Below are 23,230 nucleotides of genomic sequence, written 5' to 3' on the forward strand. Positions count from 1 at the left end.
ATTTGGGGTTCTCTGTTAACGATGTCTTGCCCAACTACAACATTCTAACCCTGAAATCTAAATAACTCACTCGGTCGGCTTCACCATGTTTGCAAACTTCTCCTCCAAAGAAAGCCCTGGACAGGCTGGGGAGCTGGGCACGGTAGCCGGTGTCGCGGGCACAGACTCAATCTAAGGTAATAGAAGACAATATCAAGTCAATTTTTTAAACATAGTTTCAATAATGATAAACAAGCATTTAAAAAAATGATGGTTTGATGTCCAATTCAGCATACTTTAATTATACTTGCTAAACACTGAGAAGATCCAAGAATGGATTATTGTTTTTTTTTTTTCATATAGCAGATCTAAACCCATTTACAAAAAAATAATATACGGTATTGCACCTTTTACTCATCCGTGGTTGTTCCATAACTTTCCTTTTTTAGGCTTCTTTCCTTTATTGTAACTGGAGGTCTTTCCATTAAGAATATAACACTTCATATTCCTGATATGAGCCTGCTGTACCATGCATGTACTTGTATGAGAAAGTATTCTGTTCTCTTTGTATTGCTTTCTTTGTGTGAAATCCCTGGTGTTCCTGACTAAGGATGACCGGCATATTCGCACATCCCACGTGCAGAGCTCGCCAGGAAGTCAGCACTGCGCTAATTACAGACAGTGAGATATTTCCTGATCGCTGCAGCCGCGAATCAGAAAAATGTCTCACTGCTTGTGATTAGCGCAGTGCCGACTTCCTGGCGGGCTCTACACGTGGGGTGTGCAAACACGCCGGAGCTCATCCTTATTTCTGACAGTCTTGCGGCTTTCCTATTAAAAGCTAAGCAGGAGAACACATGTGGTCAGTTCTCTAGTTGTGCTGGGAACTCAGCCTGCTTTCCTCTAATGATCAGACTTGTCCTGACACACCACCCCTGCACAGCCATTCACTGGGAAGATCAGTGTGCTACTGTTTCTCCTCCCTAGCTCCTATGCAGCTAAGAGCAGTGGAATGTGATCACTTCTAACAAAGGGGAGGGGGGAAATTATATATATATATATATATATATATATATATATATATATATATATATATATATATATATATATATATATATATATATACATACATACATACATACATACATACACACACACACACACACATTTTGCCTTTCATTTCAAATGGTTTACATGGACCTGAACAAATTCCAGTCCTAGGGTGGGATCGCTCACTATACTGCATCTATGGAGAAGTGTTGTCACCCTGGAAAAAGACTACAGAACACCTCCGTCATAACATAAATAACTTAGAGAGGAGGTGTTCTTGAGCCCACAGGGAGATCTAAGAACAATGCTAACTGATACCAGTAGAGATGGAGAGCACAGGAATTTAGTAGCTTACTAGATTTCTGGCAGGGTCAACAGGTATTTTATTTTGCAACTATCAAACAGATATAACAATGCTTCCAATAATTAGCGTTTACACACACACTTTAAAATACAAACTACAGTGCAATGCTTACTCGTATGCGTGCAAATGCTCTGACACCTGAAACTGATACCTCTGTGGTGGCACACAAAATGAATGGGCTCAATTCGCACTTCTCCTGTGTACACCCAAACTTGTCATAGTGACTTCAGCTCGGGTTCACACAGGAGCGGTGCAGAAAACCACATGTGATTCGGACAGAAATCGCACCGTATTATTGTTCAAATCCCATGCGATTCTTTGAAGTGTGATTTGAGCCTATTAATTTTGTATGGGCTGAAATTGCACCGCAAAGGTATCAGTACAACCCCACCCACAACCAAGGTTGACCAGCAACTTTTTGTGAAAGGTCTGCCTTAATGAAAAGATGTTACACTGTATATACACTATATGTATGACAAGTTTACCTATCACATTTCCTTTTTCCTGGTCGTCCTACGGCGGCACACAATGGGTTAAGCTTTCTCCTAACCCCAAAAGGAAGAAAGAGTTAAACTAGCAGTGAGACAAGTTAGATTTAATTGATTGCCCATAGTGGGACCACCTGTCCCTGCCCTATAAACTGCCCCCAATAACACCAACACACGTATTTTTTTCTTTCTTCATACCTGGAAGAAGAAGAAGAAGTCGTGAGGCAAGTGCTCACCCCCGGTGCTTCCGGGTTCTTGAGCGGAGGGGAGGCTGTATACCGGGTGCTATCTCCGGTCCCTCAGCCTGTGCCCCATCATCCTCTGGTCCGGCAGCAGGAAGTATCTCCCGAGAGGCCGCCATACTTTCCCCGTCCAAACGGCTACATGGATACCAGAGGCTTGTTTGCGCTCCACAGGCCGGAAACGTCACAGTGGACCGCGCGTATTGATGACGCACTTCCGGGAGTTCCGGAGATCGCGTCCAGAGACCGGAGGGACGGTAAGGTAAGCGCCTGTGGCGACCGTTTACCTCTCTACACCCACTCGGGGACATACATTTTCGGTCTCACTACTAGTTTAACTATGGTATGGATAACAGAGGGGTCTCATCTCTGGGGGGTTTCCCACATACCGCGGCCGCGTCACTTCCGGTCTGAGTGTCCACACTATTTCTGGCCGGCGGGGATCTGCTATGGCTACACTCAGCCTTAGGCAGCAGATCCCTTGGCCGGTCAGAGGTAAGAGCATGTCTTGGGATTTCTGTTGAGACACCAGTGTGGAGGCTTTGGCAGTTCTAAAGAGGGATTTCTCTATCTCTTGTTTTTTTCCCAGATGGCGTCCTCTGGTAAAGCCAAGAGAAAGTCCAAACACACCTTTTGTAGCAAATGTGAGCAGCCCATGCCGGAGTCTTATACAAGTGACACCTGTGCATCATGTTTAAACCCGTCTGACAATACCAACTCATTTCTATCGTGGTTTAAAGGGGAAATGTCCAATACCTTTAAAGAAATTAAGGACTCTTTGGTGCCCAGGAAAAGAAAGAGAAGTTCCAGGGGTATTTCCCCCACTGCAACTATCTCCTCTGGGGAATGTAGTGCTTCCTCTTCGGATCAGGAGATACTATTTGAGGACCTAGATGACGATTTGTATTTATTACCCAAAGACAAAGTTCCCAAGCTGCTGTCGGCGGTCAAGGACACTATAGAGTCATCCAAGGATGTGTCGGCTAGGCCAAAGAAAGACCAATTATATTACTTTCCTCAAATCCCAGATATGAAGTTTCCGTTTCACCCCATTCTTGCTGACTGGTTCAAGAAGGACTGGCCCAACCCTGACAAAAAAACTGATGCAGGAGCCCGCTTTAAAACCTCTTATAGGTTGGATTCTAAGGTTTCGTCCGAATGGGAAAATCCACCCAAGCTGGATCTGGCGGCTGCCCGGATGGTAAAAAAATCGCTGTTTCCCTCTGACGAATCCTCCAAATTGTCCGACCCTTTAGAACGCAAGGCGGATAGCTTAGCCAAAAAGAATTATCTGGCTGCAGCCTCCACCTCAAAAATTGCAGCCTCCTCAATTCCAGTAGCTAGAGCACTAAGGGTCTGGCTGAGTCAATTATCCTTAGATATAGAAGAGGGGGTGTCTAGAGAATCTTTGCTAAAAGATGTTCATATGATGAAGTCTGCCGCGGAATTTTTATGTGATGCCCCGGTAGATGTTCTAAAGTTTTCATCCAGATCCCTCGCTTTATCTAATGCGACTAGAAGGGCGCTTTGGATAAAGCAATGGACGGGTGATTTATCCTCTAAATTCAGTTTTGTTAATATGCCTTTTCACCCTTCATCCATGTTTGGCCCTCATTTGAAAGACATCCTTAAATCTTACAATGAGGAGAAGGACGCATCTTTTCCCGTAGAGAGGAGGAGGCCTAATAGACCTTTTTATGGAAGATCCAGATACTCCCCAAAGAAGAATTTTTCCTTTCGGGGCAGAAGACCGTTCTATAAGAAAAAGCAGGATGCAACCGCGGCCAAAAAGCAGCCCTTCAACAAGCCCAAAGAAGCCTGACGCCACCAACGCCTCTCCTCCTGTGGGAGGCAGGCTGAGGTTTTTTTCTCAGGTCTGGCAAAAGACATCATCGGACTCCTGGGTAACAGACATCGTCTCCAGAGGGTACTCCCTAGAGCTGAGTTCTTTTCCTCCGCAGAGGTTCACGCTCAACAAACCCTCCAACCCAGTAGTTCTAGAGTTAGTGGAGGATTTTATAAAAAAGCATGCTCTAGAAGAAGTTCCAGATCGGGAGAAATTCCAGGGCCTCTACTCCCCAATTTTTGCAGTTCCCAAAGCCTCCGGGGGGTGGAGGCTAGTAATAGACCTCTCTTTCCTAAACCAGTTTTTCGTGAAACGCAAATTCAGGATGGAGTCGATTCGGTCTGCCATTGCAAACATAGAAGAGGGAGACTTCCTAGCGTCAGTCGACCTCCAGGACGCATACTTGCACATCCCTATCCTAAGATCTCACAGGAAGTATCTACGGTTAGCTCTGATTTGCAACCATCAGATTCTCCATTATCAGTTTACTTGCCTACCATTTGGCATCACCTCAGCACCTCGAGTCTTCACAAAAGTCGTGGTGGTCCTGACAGCAGCCCTTCGCCTACAGGGGATATATGTGACACCCTATCTGGACGATTGGCTAGTCAGGGCTCCCTCGAAAGTTGTGTTAAGACAACATCTTCTCGAGACCCTCCGAATGCTGGACTCTCACGGGTTCATCGTGAACATAAAGAAATCCTCTCTGATCCCTACTCCAGTCATTTCCTTCCTTGGGTTCACAATAGACACCCTTCAGATGAAGCTGTTCCTTTCTCCTCAGAGGGCTTCCAATGCCCAACAGGCAGTGCGGGATCTCCTACAATCCAATCACTGCTCAGTGAGGAAGGCAATGAAAGTCCTAGGTACGATGACTTCGTCCCTGGAAGCTGTTCCATGGGCCAGGGCCCACTTCAGGATGCTTCAGAACTGCATCCTGTCCCAATGGGACAGGAGCCAAGACTCTTTGGACAGGATTATCATCATTTCTCCCACAGTGAGGAAGGACCTCGTCTGGTGGATACACCCTCAACGTTTCCGGGGAGGCAGACTCCTCAGGACTCCGATTCAAACAGTCCTCACCTCGGATGCTTCAGGCTCAGCCTGGGGTGCCCATGTAGGGGACCACTGGGTACAAGAGGCCTGGTCTCGGAGAGAGCTTCAGATGTCTTCGAACTTAAAAGAGCTTACTGCGATCAGGAAGGCACTCATTCATTTCAAGTCCGAACTTCTCCACAAGTCGGTTCAAGTACAGTCAGACAATTTGGCGTCAGTCTTTTACCTGAACAAACAGGGAGGAACACGGAGCCCCTCCATGCAGAAGGAGTGTGCCCGCATCATGCTCTGGGCGGAGGAAAACCTGTTTTCCCTGACGGCCACCCACATCAGGGGTGTAGACAATGTGAGAGCGGACTGGCTCAGCAGAAACTCGATCCTGCCAGGGGAGTGGGAACTAAACCCTCAGGTTTTCAGGAAGATCACCTCCAAGTGGGGTTTACCCGAGATGGATGCTATGGCGAATTCCCAGAACAAAAAGCTCCCCCGGTTCTGCTCCCTTTCCAGTATGGGGGGTCCGCTAGCAATAGATGCTCTCTCAATGAGCTGGAGGAAACTTTTTGTCTATGTCTTTCCCCCGACTCCGCTGATCCCGAAGGTACTGCAGAAGATTCGGGACGAGAAGGTGAGAGCAGTAGTAATCCTACCATTCTGGCCCAGGAGGGCATGGTTTCCGCTAGCCTTGAATATGGCAAGGAACCAGATCTGGAAACTACCCATCCAGAAGGACCTTCTTCTCCAATCAGGGATGCTACATCCGGACCTCGAGAAACTCCAGCTTGCGGCTTGGAATTTGAACTCAGATCCTTGACAGCTCAAGGCCTGTCGCAGGAGGTTATAGCTACCCTCATGGCTTCAAGGAAGCCCGCTACCTTGAAAGTCTACGGCAGGATATGGTCCCTCTACTCCGCCTGGTGCGCCAGGACTTCATCTTCTCCTGAACAGGTAGCATCTCTCTTACAATTCCTACAAGAGGGCTTCCAAAAGGGCCTGAAGCCAAACACCCTAAGGGTCCAGCTGACTGCTATTAACTCCTGCCTGAACGGAATATTTTCAAAAACTCCCCTCGTCAGCAGGTTTTTCAAGGCAATTAATAAAATAAGACCAGTCTTCCAAGAACCATTGCCAGCTTGGAGCTTGCCCTTAGTACTAAAAAGGTTAACATTACCTCCCTTCGAGCCTCTGGAGAGTTCATCCTTAAGGTTCCTCACATTTAAGTGCACTTTTCTGGTAGCAATTACGTCCGCCAGAAGAATAAGTGAACTGCAGGCCCTGTCATCCAAGGAGCCCTATCTCAGATTACTTTCGGACGCAGTAGTCCTTAGAACTATGCCGGGTTTCCTCCCCAAGGTTTCCACCTCCTCAAACATCAATCAGGAAATTGTGTTGCCTGTATTCAAAGATAGATCTGAAGATAACATACACCTTTTGGACGTAAAGAGGATCATCTCTGCTTACTTGCAGAGAACCTCGATGTTCAGACAGTCTGAGGCCCTGTTTCTACAGTTCCAAGGCCCAAACAAGGGGAAAAAAGCAAGTAAATCTTCACTGGCACGGTGGATAAGAGACACTATCAAACACTGTTACCTTTTGGAAGGCGAAGATTCCCCTCTTCTCCTTAAGGCTCACTCTACAAGATCTACAGCTGCGTCCTGGGCAGAGAGGTATCATATTCCAATGGACCAGATCTGTAAGGCGGCGACGTGGGCTTCACCGAACACCTTCATAAAGCACTACAGAATAGATGTAGTATCGTCCGAGGGATCGGCCTTTGGCTCAAGAGTGCTTCAGGCGGCTTTAAACCATTGATCCCCCCCTTTTTTTCATTGCTTTGCAAATCCCATTGTGTGCCGCCGTAGGACGACCAGGAATAGGAAAATTTATTCTTACCTGAAATTTTCTTTTCCTGTAGTCCGTAGGCGGCACAGCTCTCCCTCCCATTAAATTTACTCTATTGCTGCATAAAATACGTGTGTTGGTGTTATTGGGGGCAGTTTATAGGGCAGGGACAGGTGGTCCCACTATGGGCAATCAATTAAATCTAACTTGTCTCACTGCTAGTTTAACTCTTTCTTCCTTTTGGGGTTAGGAGAAAGCTTAACCCATTGTGTGCCGCCTACGGACTACAGGAAAAGAAAATTTCAGGTAAGAATAAATTTTCCTATTTCCCCATTACCAGTGGTGCATGCTTATAAAAAGTAAAAAAAAAAAAAAAAAAAAAAAAAAAAATTTTTTTTTTAAGTAAGCCACAAAATCAAAATGCACCCTTACCTTAATCTTCTTGGTGTTGTCGATGACTGGAGGAGCTTCCTCAGATATCCTCCTCTTGCGTGGCATGGATTCCTTAGGAGTTGTAGGCATACATGCTTCAGTAGGAACTGGTGCCGCATTGAGGCCCAGAGGATCAGACTGTTAAATGAATACAAAAAGACACATCAGACACAAATTAATTGTATTCATCACGGACACTGCCAAGTGTTTTGTATTTATCTATACTTAATTGTATTCACCACGGACACTGATTAGTGATTCCCCTCAGTTTCACCAGCGCCCCCTATTACCTATCATCCACATCAGACACTGATTGTCTTCACCTGTATCTTCATGGTACAATGTCGAGTTTCACCAATGTCTTTGCAAATTGTTGTCATATGATTTGCACCTACTGTGCCTGTAAACAGTTCTTGGCGGATAATATGATTGGATGGCTTAGAAAAACCTGTTTGACTACCATTGTTTATCTTTCTTGTCCTCATCCTTTGCTTAAACAGGAATGCTCATCCAACGTGAGAATTCCTGTTTAGAACAGAAAATGTGTCTGCAGACAACTGCACACACTTTGTATCCACCTGATCGTTTTCAGATTTGTGATCAGCATACATTGAGTTATTCACTTGCCATTTATCACTCCCGTTCATTTTTTTTATTTTACACCCTCAACTGCCTGTAAGAAAAAGCCTTCATCTAGCCAGAAATGAAAAAAAATAAATAAAAAAATTTAGAAATGCTCCGGCCAAGCTTGGATGACTGCTCTGAGTATCAAGTCTTGAGAGAGAGAGAGAGAGAGAGAGGGGGGACAGAGAGAGAGAGAGAGAGAGAGAGAGAGAGAGAGAGAGGGAGGGGAGAGAGAGAGAGAGAGAGAGAGAGAGAGAGAGAGAGAGAGAGAGAGAGAGAGAGAGAGAGAGAGAGAGAGAGAGAGAGAGAGAGAGAGAGAGAGAGAGAGAGAGAGAGAGAGAGAGAGAGAGAGAGAGAGAGAGAGAGAGAGAGAGAGAGAGAGAGAGAGAGAGAGAGAGAGAGAGAGAGAGAGAGAGAGAGAGAGAGACTGCTCTCGGGCACAGAGCTAGATCAAGATCGGGGCTTAGGTAAGCGATGTGCACAAGAGCCTCGGTTCTCTGGGAACTCTCCCTCCTCATTGGCTGAGGCAGTCAATCACAGACAGTGATCCAATGAGATGAGAGAGGGCGCAGGGCCGAGTCACTGACCTGTGTGTGACTGTGAATAGAGACGCAAAGCAGTGGCTCAGGAGTGAAATATTGCCATAAAGCAAATTGCAGAAGGTTGACCTATTTTTATTGACTTTATAACTAGATTATGGCTCAGTTCACACTGCTGAGATGCGAGAACCTGTGTGAATACAGTAAAAATGCATACAACTCGCAAGCAGTTCACACTGCCCTATGCGAACTGCTGCGGGTGTCAATACAAAGTTAATGACACCCCCAGATCGGTTCGCATATCGCAGTGAGAACTGTCAATTCGGACAGGAATCGGATCGCAGATGTGTGTCCTGCACGACTTTGTTCCAGAAGTGATGCAAATTCAGCCATACAATCTGAATGGCTGAATTTGCATCGTACAGACATGTGATGTCTGACATCTCAGCAGTGTGAACCCGGCCTAAATCCTAGATTAAATGTAACTTTGTTTCTGCCAAGGTTTCAGTTTTAGGTATAGAGCTCAACAGAGAAAGTTCAAAGAGAAGCTTCATTCTGTATGTGAGGCCCCAGAACATTATAATAAAAGATCTAAATACAGTGAAAAAATAAATATCTTACCCTGTTCTGTAGAAGAGAAACAAAGTAGACCAGCTATGCTGATATAATGCTGAATGCAAACTCAAAAAAAAAAAAAAAAGACTGTAAAACAGCTTTAGCCACAAACTGCTTAGGAGTGATACCGACACTTTCCCCAGCTATATGATTCTGAGTCTATGACCTAAGTCATACTTAGTCGTACCACAAACATGGGCTTGCCCTGGTGATCCTCCCAGCTATAAACTTCTATACACTATAACTTGCCCTCATTCTTCCTGAACTATATTATGTACAAATAATGTTGTGGGAAAGTTCAGTAACTAGAGTGCACTGTTTAAAATAAAAATAAAAAATCAGTTTAGATTTAAAGTGGAGGTCCACCCTAAAAAAAAAAAAATAGCTAAAAAGGCTTAAAAAAAAAATTAGAAAAAAAACAGAAGTGGCTGTTACTAGGCAGATCTCCTAATCTGCCACTTCCTTGTCCGCAGTGGGTCTTCTTTCTTCCCTTCGTCATGCTGCCTCCTGGGAAATGGGGAGCGGTGTCTTCTGGGACCTTGTGTGTGTCCCAGGAGACATCCACCCATTCAGATAGCGCCGCGTGGCTCGCGCATGCGCAGTAGGGAATCGGCAGTGAAGCCCCAACGCTTCACTTCCTGATTCCCTCACCGAGGATGGCGGCAGGGCAGCCGAGACCCGAGCGCTTGCTCGGCTTCGGCTGCCGACATCGCAGGCACCCTGCACCAGGTAAGTGTCCTTATTAAAAGTCTACAGTGTTTGTAGCTGCTGACTTTTATTTTTAAAGCCGGACCTCCGTTTTAAAGAAAAGACTGTTTGGCTTAGAAGGAATATGCAAGGGTGGTCTATTTTTCAGATTTTTAGCCTCTTTTTTTTTTTTAACAACTCTCTCCACACCCTTTAGGGGAAGGAGGGTTTTCAACTATTCTTGTTGGGACATTTTCCCTCATTTACTGTCCTGTTGAGGGAGAGAATCCACAACTGCACAGATGATCAGGCAAGTGAAAATTTCTCATATAAAACTGTCAAAGGTGACATTCCCTTCATTATGGGGAAATATTCTTTCATTTCCTATGATTATTATACAGAATTGTTATAGCGCCAACAGCTTGTGCAGCGCTTAACAAAATAAAGGCAGACATTTCAGTTACATTACAATTTGGTACAAGAGAAATCAGAGGGCCCTGTTCGCTAGAGCTTACAATCTAAGACAGGGGTCTCCAAACATTCTAAACAAAGCCAGTTTAACGTCCTTCAGACTCTAGGAGGGCCAGACCTTGGCCAGCGGGAGTGTAAATGTTCCTGGCATCAGTGGGAATAAACATTGCCACATTTACTATTAGAGGGGAATAGTGCCCCATCGTTGGTATCATACGGAGGGGTAGTATCCCATTTTTGGTGTCAGTAGGAGAAATGTTGACCTATTGTCAGTGTCAGGTGGCAGAATAGTATCTCATATCAGTGGAAGGAATAGTGACCCAAGGACCGGGAAAAGGCAAGCACCGGGCCGCTCCTGGCCACATCCGGCCCTTGGGCCGCAGTATGGAGACCACTGATCTAAGAGATGCTTTCAGGGATGGGAAACTATAGGAAATCTCCCCAACTGGGACACAGCAATAAAAACCAAACAACGGTTCTAGTCCTTTCCCACTCTATTCTTAAAGGGGTTGTAAAGGCAAAAATATTTTCCTCTTAAATTAAAGTCTGACAGTAGCTGATAAAGTAAAAAGTAATGTTTTGCATTAGAACTAGTTTGATACCTGTTGAAATCGAGCTGTTTTATTCACCTCCAGCACACCTGAATCGTTATTCTCACTGACTTCCTGGTTTGCGGTGCGCATTCATTCTTGCTACATCACGGCCTAATGGGAACTACAGTTCCAATTAGACTTAGCCTCCATGCCTGTGAGGGATAAGAGAGCATCTTCATGCAGGGCTTTAGTCATAGGGAGGGGGTGAGCACATTCTGCTTTCCACCATGCAAAACGGCTCAGATGCTGGTGGAAAGCAAGAAGAGGAGAGACAGGAAATGGCATTTTCAAACCTGGATTACTGTATTTTGGAGGTCAAAAGGAAAAACGAGGTAAGTGATATTTAAATGCTCTAGCTTACAGCAATCAATTGATCTAATAAAAAACGAACCTTTAGTGTTCCTTTAAGTATAAAAAAGGCTTTGCCTGTAGTAATGTGCAATACCATAAAATGATTTTAATGGAATGAAACATGTGGAAATATACTAGCATACGTATGTAAAAACAGGCACATCAATGATCCAAAATTACAGCCCAGTGCAATGAATAGGTGATGCCCATATGCATGGAGCAAGGCGAACGTGTTTCTAGGCCAGAACTCTCTTCATCAGTTCTGCTCTGATGAAGAGGGTTCTGCCTTGGAAACATGTTAGCCTTCCTACAGGGCAATGTATAGGTGATGCCCACCCCCTATATAGCACATTGGACTGTAATCTTGGATCATTGATTTTGCCTGTTTTTACTTTGCGAGTATATTTCCACATTTCATTCCAATAAAAGGGTTTTATAGTAATGCACCAGGCTGGTGCAAACTCTTTTTATGTGTTTTGTTGTAGCTCAGATTAGAATTTCCCCTATCTAAAGAGGGCAGCAGAGTGAGTTCATCACCAGATTTTTGATGGAGCATCTGATCTGTAGATTTTGCCTCGCACCCTATTGTCCGCATTGGAGTCGGAGTTGCACCAATTTTGAAAGTAGTTAATGCACTACTTCTTGTAAGTTCAGGTGCGACTTGCATAGACATCTGTGAATCAAGTCGTACAGATGTCTTCCAAGTGGCAAATGAAGTACTGTAGCACTGAAATGCTACTTTGAAATCGTGCTACTTCAGGTGACATAGCATGATTTCCACGTCGCGATCAGTGTGACAGGGGTGTAAATCTGAAGATTTCTCAAATTGTTCCATTGATTTTTATGTGCGTTTAGGTTTAGTTGGGTTGTAACTTCTTTAGTGCTGACATTTATCTTTTATGGGCCAGATTCATAAAGAGCGGCGTACATTTGTGCGGGCGTAGCGCAGCTCATTTGCGCTACGCCGACGTAACTCTGAGAGGAAGAGCTGTATTCACAAAGCACTTGTGTTACGGCGTTGTAGCGTAAATGGGCCGGCGTACACCCGCCTAATTCAAAGTAGGCAGGTAGTGAGCGTGTTGTATTCAAATGAATCGTGACCCGATGTAAATGAAATGACGAACGAACGGCGCATGCGCGCACATGCTCAGAATCACGTCGCATATACTCCCTAAGATACGTCGGCTCAATGCTTTCGACGTGAACGTAACCAACGCACAGCCCTATTCACGTATGACTTACGCAAACAAAGTAAAAACCGACGGCTGTTCCGACGTCCATACCTTTTTGGTGGAATAACTATACGCCGGACGTACGCCTTACGTAAACAGCATAGCTTACTGCGACGGGCGTACGTACGTTCGTTCATGAATCGGCGTACCTTGCTCATTTACATATTCAACGTGTAAATCAACGTAAGCGCCCCTAACGGCCAGCGTAAATATGCACCCAAGATACGACGGCGTAGGAGACTTGCGTCGGTCGTATCTTGGCAATATTCAGGCGTAGCTCATTTTAAGAATGAGCGCATAGATACGACGGCGCACATTCGGACTTACGACGGCGTATCTACTGATACATCGGCGCAAGTCTCTCTGAATCTGGGCCTATGTGTTTGTCTGTAGTAACTCTTTAGGCCACCCACAGAAAAGAGATCCCTCTGCCCCGTTGGGCTTCAAAGCGGAGCAGGTAGGGCGGGCTGTGTGGGAGGACCCCCTCACGCACCCGCCATTGCCACCCGGGGCATGGAGAAAGGTGGCAGATTGCCTCTGGGGGAGGCCTGCCTACTCCCAACTCCTGCAGTCCGACTCCTCTCTCGAGTACACGCACAAAATACACTTGAAAAAAAAAATAAAAAATAAAAAGAGATGACAACTGAATCACCCAACCATTTTTGTCTGGATCTGACAACTATCTAATTTTTATAACTACTTTATATGGCGCCACCATCTCCCGGAGAGTTTTACAAAATAGATATAAATCAATATAAAGTTTACAATGTCCAATGCATACATTTTTGCAACAAAACCTATATAACAATAATATACAATAGAAGGGAGCTCAGCCTGACAAGCTTACTATCTAAAGATGTACACTACAGTATATGGCAAAAAGTTGGTGGACCCCTGACCACCATACATACACTATGGCCAAAACTATGTGGACACCCCTCCAAATTATTTCAGGCATTGCAAGACAAGAATGTATGTCATGAACAGAATGATACATAATCAGAGGTAGGGGTGCAACGGATCACAGTTGATCCGTGATCCGAACGGGTCACCCCCTTCGGATCGGATCACACTGTGATCCGCGGATTGCCACGGCTCCGGAGCTAGGCCGAAGCCGCGGTCTTTCCTAATGTTAGGGCGGCGACTCCTGAGCTAGGCCGAAGCCGCAGCCTTTCCTAATGTTATGGCCGCGGCTTCGGCCTACCTCCGGAGCCGCAACCATAACGCTAGGAAAGGCCGCGGCTTCGGCCTAGCTCCGGAGCCGCCGCCCTAACATTAGGAAAGACCGCGGCTTCGGCCTAGCTCCGGAGCCGTGGCAATCCGCGGATCACAGTGTGATCCGATCCGAAGGGGGTGACCCATTCGGATCACGGATCAACTGTGATCCGTTGCACCCCTACCTCTGATTATGTATCATTCTGTTCTGGTCACTGTCCTGAGCAGGGGGGGGGGGTCACTGTCCTGAGCAGGGGGGGGGGGTCACTGTCCTGAGCAGGGGGGGGGGTCACTGTCCTGAGCAAGGGGGGGGTCACTGTCCTGAGCAAGGGGGGGGTCACTGTCCTGAGCAGGGGGGGGGGGGGTCACTGTCCTGAGCAGGGGGGGGGGGGGGTCACTGTCCTGAGCAGGGGGGGGGGGGTCACTGTCCTGAGCAGGGGGGGGGGGTCACTGTCCTGAGCAGGGGGGGGGGGGTGGTCACTGTCCTGAGCAGGGGGGGGGGTGGTCACTGTCCTGAGCAGGGGAGGTCACTGTCCTGAGCAGGGGGGGGGTCACTGTCCTGAGCAGGGGGGGGGTCACTGTCCTGAGCAGGGGGGGGGTCACTGTCCTGAGCAGGGGGGGGGGTCACTGTCCTGAGCAGGGGGGGGGGTCACTGTCCTGAGCAGGGGGGGGGCACTGTCCTGAGCAGAGGGGGGGGGTCACTGTCCTGAGAAGGGGGGTCACTGTACTGAGGAGGGGGGTCACTGTACTGAGAGGAGGGGGGGGGGTGTCTCTGTACTAAGAGGAGGGGGGGGGTGTCTGCACTGAGGGGGTACTATAGTTGGTGGGGGGGGGGGGGGGAGATGTGGATATTATAGTGGGGGAGTTTTTTTTTTTTTTTTTGCCGATCCGAAAAATTATCCGATCCGTGACTCCTGATCCGAGGAACGATCCGAACCGTGAGTTTTTTGATCCGTTGCACCCCTAATCAGAGGGGTTCAATAGTTAGGCTTTCAGATACAACACTAATGGATATGAGCTCTGAAGGAATAGATCCAAAGTCTTCCATTTAATATAGTAAAATAGCTTGTCCTACAATAAAATATTGGGCATTGCGCTTTAAGTTAATAGCCTAAACATTTTTTACCTTAACTGCTTGCCGACCAGCCGCCGTCATTCTACGGCGGCAGGTCGGCTCTGGTGGGCGAGAGCCCGTAGCTATACGGCGGCTCTTTGAGCCGCCACTAGGGGCGCGTGCGCGCTGCCAGAGGCACGCGCGCCCCCCCGCTCGCCCCCGACTCCCGTGCGTGTGCCCGGCGGGCGCGATCGTCGCCGGGCACACGCGATCGCTCGGTACAGAGCGGGGACCGGGAGCTGTGTGTGTAAACACACAGCTCCCGGTCCTGTCAGCAGGGGAAATGCTGATCTTCGGTTCATACAATGTATGAACCGAGGATCAGTGTTTCCCCTAGTGAGGCCACCCCCCCCCCCCACAGTAAGAACGCACCCAGGCATACTTAACCCCTTCCCCACCCCCTAGTGTTAACCCCTTCACTGCCAGTGGCATTTTTATAGTAATCCAATGCATTTTTATAGCACTGATCGCTATAAAAATGCCAATGGTCCCAAAAATGTGTCAAAAGTGTCCGAAGTGTCCGCCATAATGTCGCAGTACCGAAAAAAAAAAAAAATCGCTGATCGCCGCCATTACTAGTAAAAAAAAATATTAATAAAAATGCCATAAAAATACCCCCTATTTTGTAAACGCTATAACTTTTGCGCAAACCAATCAATTAACGCTTATTGCGTTTTTTTTTTACGAAAAATATATAGAAGAATACGTATCGGCCTAAACTGAGGAAAAAAAATTTTTTATATATTTTTGGGGGATATTTATTATGGCAAAAAGTAAAAAAATATTCATTTTTTTCAAAATTGTCGCTATATTTTTGTTTATAGCGCAAAAAATAAAAACCGCAGAGGTGATCAAATACCACCAAAAGAAAGCTCTATTTGTGGGAAAAAAAGGACGCCAATTTTGTTTGGGAGCCACGTCGCACGACCGCGCAATTGTCTGTTAAAGCGACGCAGTCCCGAATCGCAAAAAGGTCTCTGGTCTTTGGGCAGCAATATGGTCCGGGGGGTAAGTGGTTAAAGAGGAAGTCAATGCCAAATCTAAAATCCCTGCATCTATAGCCACCAACATTTTAACAATATCCTATCTAGCCCTGTAAAGAAAAAAAATCGATATACAGTGCCTTAAAAAAGTATTCATACCCCTTGAAATTTTCCACACTTTGTCATGTTACAACCAAAAGCATAAATGTATTTCATTGGGATTGTATGTGATAGACCAACACAAAGTGACACATAATTGTGAAGTGAAAGAAAAATGATAAATAGTTTTCAAAATAAAAATAATAATATCTGAAAAGTGTGGGGGGGGGGCATTTGTATTCAGCCCCCCTGAGTCAATACTTTATAGAACCACCTTTTGCTGCAATTACAGCTGCAAGTCTTTGGGGGATGTCTCTACCAGCTTCGCACAACTAGAGAGAGAAATATTTGCAAAATAGCACAAGCTCTGTCAGATTTAATAGAGAGCGTCTGTGAACAGCAATTATCATGTCTTGCCACAGACTCTTTATTGGATTTAGGTCTGGACTTGGACTGAGCCATTCTAACACATGAATATACTTTGATCTAAACCATTCCATTGTAGCTCTGGCTGTATGTTTAGGGCCATTGTCCTGCTGGAAGGTGAACCTCCGCCCTAGTCTCAAGTCTTTTGCAGACTCTAACAGGTTTTCTCCTAAGATTGCCCTGTATTTGGCTCCATTCATCTTCCCATCAAATCTGACCAGCTTCCCTGTCTCTGCTGAAGAAAATCATCCCCACAACATGATGCCACCACCATGTTTCACAGTGGGGATGCTGTGTTCGGGGTGATGTTCAGTTTTAGTTTTCTGTCACACATAGCGTTTTGGTTTTAGGCCAAAAAGGTAAAAATTTGGTCTCATCTAACCAGAGCACCTTCTTCCACATATAAAAAGAAAGAAAAATTGCGCCAACCAGTAGTACAATAATATAAACAGTGAAGTCCTTTGTGTCTTCTACACGTGAAACACAGAAAAAATGTGCACCATATAAGTGCATAAATCGTGAACAAATTGTTAAAAAGATCCAATAACAAAGTCCATAAACAAAATTTTCAACCCAGGCAGCACCCAGTGTGAAGATAATTGACAGTCGTGACCCGCCACCATATGGACTGAGGCTTACCACAAGGTAATTTGATAACAGCGTTATTCAAATAACTGTAGGATACTTCTAAACATCGGATAATAGCCAGGAATACACCAGGTCACGGTCCCTTTAAGAAGTCCACGATGGGGTGCAGCAGCGTATAATAGCGATTTACGTCCTCATAGCATGTCACAGCCCAGTCAGTGTCTGATGGTCTGGCCACTCACAGGTTAACCTGTGAGTGGCCAGACCATCAGACACTGACTGGGCTGTGACATGCTATGAGGACGTAAATCGCTATTATACGCTGCTGCACCCCATCGTGGACTTCTTAAAGGGACCGTGACCTGGTGTATTCCTGGCTATTATCCGATGTTTAGAAGTATCCTACAGTTATTTGAATAACGCTGTTATCAAATTACCTTGTGGTAAGCCTCAGTCCATATGGTGGCGGGTCACGACTGTCAATTATCTTCACACTGGGTGCTGCCTGGGTTGAAAATTTCGTTTATGGACTTTGTTATTGGATCTTTTTAACAATTTGTTCACGATTTATGCACTTATATGGTGCACATTTTTTCTGTGTTTCACGTGTAGAAGACACAAAGGACTTCACTGTTTATATTATTGTACTACTGGTTGGCGCAATTTTTCTTTCTTTTTATATTTGTTTTGTGTTAGTTCACGCTATTGCAGCCTTCCCATTTATTCACTTAATTTATATTCGATTAGCGCAATTTTCCTTTTTTCCTGATCCACCTTCTTCCACATGTTTGCTATGTCCCCCACATGGCTTCTCGCAAACTGCAAACAGGACTTCTTATGACTTTCTTTCAACAATGACTTTCTTTTTGCCACTCTTCCATAAAGGCCAGATTTGTGGAGAGCACGACTAATAGTTGTCCTGTGGACGGATTCTCCCACCTGAGCTGTGGATCTCTGCAGCTCCTCCAGAGTTACCATGGGCCTCTTGGCTGCTTCTCTGATTAATGCTCTCCTTGTCTGGCCTATCAGTTTAGGTGAACGGCCATGTCTTGGAAGGTTTGCAGTTGCGCCATACCCTTTCCATTTTCAGATGATGTATTGAACAGTGCTCTGTGAGATGTTCAAAGCTTGGGATAATTTTTTACAACCTAACCCTGCTTTAACTTTTTCCCTGGCCTGTTTGGTGTGTTCCTTGGCCTTCATGGTGCTGTTTGTTCACAAAGGTTCTCTAACAAACCTATGAGGGCTTCACACAACACTTGTATTGATACTGAGATTAAATTATACACGGGTGGACTTTATTTACTAATTAGGTGACTTCTGAAGGCAAATGGTTCAACTAGATTTTAGTTAGGGGTATCAGAGTAAAGGGGGTTGAATACAAATGCATGTCACACTTTTGACATATTCCTAAAAAAAATCTGAAAACCATTTATCACTTTCCTTCCACTTCACAATTATGTGCCACTTTGTGTTGGTCTACCCCATAAAATACATTTATGTTTTTTGTTGAAACATGAAAAAATTTGGAAAATTTCAAGACACTATACATACATCTTCTGCAGGCGATTGAATCCGATCTCGAGCAGTGGAAGCTCTGATCCCATGCTGAGCTGTCAGTCACGGCTTTGCTGTGAAGGCGGGTGCAGAGGACATTTCTGGCAACAGAAGCCCAATAGTAAGTCTATGGGTGATGTCATTCCCCAATTCATATCACAGCTGTTGTCGGACGTGTACTCAGCAGAGCTTCAGCTGCTGGAGATCGAGTCGGATCGCCTGCAGAGAAGGTATGTATATTGATTTACTCTTTACAGGGCTAGATGGGTTAGTGTTAGAATGTTGGTGGCTATAGATGCAGGGATTTTTAGTTTTAGCATGGACTTCCACTTTAATGCATTCCTTGCATTCAGGTAAAAAATGTTTAGATTGCTTCCCCCCCCCCCCCCCCCATTTACTTAGCTGAGCCCTCATTCGATCCAGTGTCACGTACATCTGCAGCTCCTCTTTACTTCCAGGTCTCGCTGGCTTTGCTGGGGTACCAGGAGCCATTGGCTCCCAATGCTGTCAAAGCCAGCGACGAGGGAGCTGGGCCCTTGACTGTGTCAATGGATGCAGCATTGGGGCTCGGGTGCGATCACGTATGAGTAACCCAGGGGAAGCGGCTTCCTATGGGGGGCACTGGACAGAGGTGAAGGGCCAGGAACGCCGGTGGGGGACCCAAAAACTGGAGGTTCGCAGCTACTCCATTACACAGAGCAGGTAAGTATAGACATGTTTGTTTGTTTTTTTTCCTTTACAATCACTTTAATTTATGTGCAAATTGTATACAAAAAAAAAACCTGGGGGAAGGGTGCCACGCATGGTGATAGAAAAAATGTGACAGAGTGTAGGTAGAGGGGAGAATATGAGGTGTAGAATGAGAGGGTAGGGAAAGGGCGATAGGTAAAAATACAAATAGTTTGCTCCTCCCTATCTATAAGGGTTCATTCTTCCCACTAACCACCAAATATCATCCGATCTGATCTGCTAGATGGATGGGGAATGGGATCCCCATCCCTCTGTTCTTAGCGGACTAGACAGGATCGGATGCAGGCAGGTGTAGAACGGACACATGTCCATTAACATCAGCCTCGCCATAGAGAGCAATGGGTGACTTACGATTGGGCCCACTTGAAAACGGACAGGCAGGACTGAAAGGGGCATAATGCCTTGTTCACACAGGGCATACAAAACTTACCTTTACAGGGATGCACAGGTGTTCTGTGTATCTCTGTGCAGGCAGTCCCATTGATGTCATTTGGGATGCAGCAACTGCACGAACAGAAACATTGCTCCCAATTTTACAGCCCCTTCAAAAGAAGCCAGCCGAACGACCAGCTTCTGTCAAACCGACTCCAGTACACACGGGCCAGTTTCCATTAAACCAGCCGATGCTGTCCGACATTCGGTCCTTGTGTACTAGGCTTAACCCTTAAAAAATTTACCAGACTAGACAAATGGGTGGAGCTTTTTAGAAAGCAAAATGAGAATATATTTAGAAAGCACTATTTATTTATGACAGTGTTGGCTCATACAACATCATTCTATGAAGATAAATACAAGAAAAATAAATTCCTAATTTGCAATGAAATAAACTAAAACAGGCAATTCAAGATCTTCAGCATCGTGTTAGGATGTCGGTATTGGTACTTACAATGACATCATGCTGGCCAAGGACAGGCATCTCCCAAAGTGACTGATTGGTAAAACGATTGAAATAGTAAGGACGACTCTCCCTTTTACTCCAGCACTTCTCCCATCCAGCCTGTACAAGTTCATCTGGGAAAACAAAATATTGATCACCACATGTTTACTCTGAATCTGCCCAAGAGGTGCGGGCAACCTCCCAAAGTTTTGATATGAGAACAAGGGGTAGTTTTATAAAGAATATACACAGCCAAAGGACACACCCCTGCAACACCCTCATTTAAACAAACCTTGGAGAATTAAAGCACGGTTCACACTAGTGCGATGCCGGACATCACATGCGATGTGCACTGCATTGCTGTGCAGATCACATGCGATGTCTGTGCAATGTTAATTCAGCCATACAAACTGTATGGCTGAAATCGCATCGCATTGCATTCGCACCAAAATGGTGTAGGACCCTTTTTGGTCCGCACTGGAATCGGATTGCATGGGTGTTCACACCTATGCGATCCGATTCTTGCACCAATTCTCAGTTCACACTGCGATCTGTGAACCGATATGGGGGTGTCATTGACTTTACATTGACAACCCCAGCGGTTCGCAGAGAGCAGTGTGAACCAGTGTACGAATCAGGTGTGATGCAGCGACCGGCATTGCACCAGTGTGAACCAGGCCTAATGCGCAAATAATTGGCTAAACCTGAACCGATCTTAAGTGCATAGTTAATCTTTATTGCATAGTTACATGGGTCATAGTCCAGCTTGGGACCAATGTAAGCATGCATATCTCATACCTAAGAGAATGCTTGGGAAGTTGACATTCACTGAAGTAGTTGGTTATTTTTCACGTTCTGTGCTGAGTGGTTGCCCATTACAGGGGAGTGCTCACTGGGCACCCCTGCCATTTTTTTCAATACAAATTGTTGTCTGATTGGATGAGGTGGGACAGAAGGGCGGTGAAATAAGGTCCCCACCTCATTCAAAGAATGCTTTGTATTCACCAACTACTAAAGTGAGTGTCACAGGTGCGTCAACTACTACAGTGATTGTTAGCTTCCCCAGTGATCCCTCAGGTAGGAGATATGCATACTTACAATGGTACAAGCTGGACCTTAATTACACAATTAACATCTTATCTTATCTGAAGTTCAACTTTTAACTCAAAAGGGCTCTTTTTCCCCCCACTAATGAGTCTCCATTATACTGATACAGGTCCACACTGAGCCATGCGTGTTCAGCTGAACTTGCACGATTTCACTCCCACGTGTCAGTACCGATTTCGGCTGCAATTTCACCGACATCTGTGTGGGTTTCTACACAAATGTCAATGGAAATCACACCCTGAAAATCGCAAAAAAGTAGTACAGAAACTACTTTTTGAAATCGGTGTGGCGTTGCACCGATTAGGACGGTGCCAATGCCGGCAAAAGCAGCAGATTTCGCATTGGGATTTGACATGTCAAATCGCACCAATGTGAACCAGGGCTTTAAATAACAAATGTGATCATTTAGAGAGGGAAGATGAAGACTGCATTCACACCTGAGAATTTTGTTTTCAGGCAGAAAGTCACACGATTTTGCTGCAGTTTTGCACTGGTTTACATTGGTCACCAATGTAAAAAGCAGAAAAATGCCTGTAATCTGTCCCAAAAAAATTCTTTTTAAAACCGCTTACCTGTAAAATCCTTTTCTTGGAGTACATAGCGGGACACAGAGTGACATAGTAATGACTATGTGGGGTTATAGGCCTACCTTCAGGTGATAAACACAGGCACACCCAAGAAAGGAAGTCATCGGACGTGAGGACCTATACTGCAGCCTGCAGCACACTGCGTCCAAAGGAAATATCCTCATGTCTTCTTACATCCAACTTATAGAATTTAGTGAATGAATGGACAGAAGACCAAGTTGCGGCCTTGCAGATCTGAGCCATGGAGGCTTGGTAATACACTGCCCAAGAAGCACTGACTACTCTGGTAGAGTGCGCTTTAATTTTAAATGGAGGAACCTTCCCTTTCAAACCGGAAGCTTGAAAAATAACTTGCTGAATTCACTTTGAAATAGTAGATTTTGATGCTGCCTCAGTTTTTATAATCTGAGCAGTAGCCTTAAGATGGACTTTAACTGCTCTCTCCACATCTAAGGAATGTAATGATTTCTCCTCTGCAGAACTAGGTTCTGGAAAAAAATAAGGGAGAACCACATCATGGTTCAAATGAAAACTTGATACTACTTTAGGAAGAAAAGTCGGATGAGGACGTAGAACCACCCTATCCTTATGAATAATCAAATATACCCTTCTGGCCGATGATATGGCTACCAAAAAGGCCAATTTCCTGGTCAAAAGAACATGGAGTAAAGGCTCAAAAGGCTGCTTCTGCAATGCAGATAGGACCAAATTTATGCCCCATGGACACAAGGGGGACTTAACCGGTGGATTGATTCATGTTACCTCTTGTAAAAAAGTCCGAACTAGATAGTGCATGGCTAATGGCCTTTGAAACAATATTGACAAGGCCGAAATCTGACCCTTGATAGTACTAAAGGCTAGCTTCATGTCTACACCTAACTGCAAAAAGTCCATAACTCTGCCTATGACATACTTACGAGGATGCCAACCTCTAGCTTCATACAAGACACATATGCCTTCCAAACTCTATAATATATGAATCTGGAAGCCGGCTTTCTAGCATTAAAGGGTCACTAAAGGATTTTTTTTTTTAGCTAAATAGCTTCCTTTACCTTACTGCAGTCCTGGTTTCATGTCCTCATTGTTCATTTGTGTTTTGATGTTGCTGTTATTCCTCTCTGTTCTGGACACTTCCTGGTTGTCTGTTTCCTGATCACCACAGTACTAGGAGATTTCTCACTGTGGTGACTAATCAAGGAGGTGCAAATACTGTGTGTCTAAAACCCCTCAGCACCAATCCAGTTTCGTTTTGCAAAACCTTCACTGCCCTCTATTGGCTCTTTGTCTCTGTACATCAGAGAACCAGGAAACAACAGCAAAAACGAAACTAAACTGTAGGTACATTATATAATTGTTTTTTATCTATTTTTAATCATTTTTAAAAGGAATCAGTTAACAATTATGTCTCTATACCCTGTAAACAGTCATTTCAGCAAAAAACATGTTTTCCTTTAGTGACCCTTTAATTAGGGTAGACACCACCAAACCAGAGAGACCCAGGTTCTTTAGAATGTGGGAT

General features: G+C 45.2%; 1 protein-coding gene across 2 annotated transcripts in view; it reads right to left on the reverse strand.

Annotated features, from left to right (window-relative positions):
- PCIF1 (phosphorylated CTD interacting factor 1) overlaps nucleotides 1-23,230 on the reverse strand; it is a 79,186-nt gene that overhangs the window by 32,469 nt on the left and 23,487 nt on the right. For both annotated transcript variants that reach the window (XM_040330222.1, XM_040330223.1), the window contains exons 3-5: nucleotides 20,027-20,151; nucleotides 7,297-7,434; nucleotides 71-171 (exon numbers count right to left, since the gene is read on the reverse strand). In XM_040330222.1, coding sequence (XP_040186156.1) covers nucleotides 71-171; nucleotides 7,297-7,434; nucleotides 20,027-20,151 — 364 coding nt within the window. The remainder of the gene's footprint in view (nucleotides 1-70; nucleotides 172-7,296; nucleotides 7,435-20,026; nucleotides 20,152-23,230) is intronic.

This window comes from Rana temporaria, chromosome 12, assembly GCF_905171775.1.
Source record: "Rana temporaria chromosome 12, aRanTem1.1, whole genome shotgun sequence".
In the NCBI taxonomy this organism is placed as follows: Eukaryota; Metazoa; Chordata; class Amphibia; order Anura; family Ranidae; genus Rana; species Rana temporaria.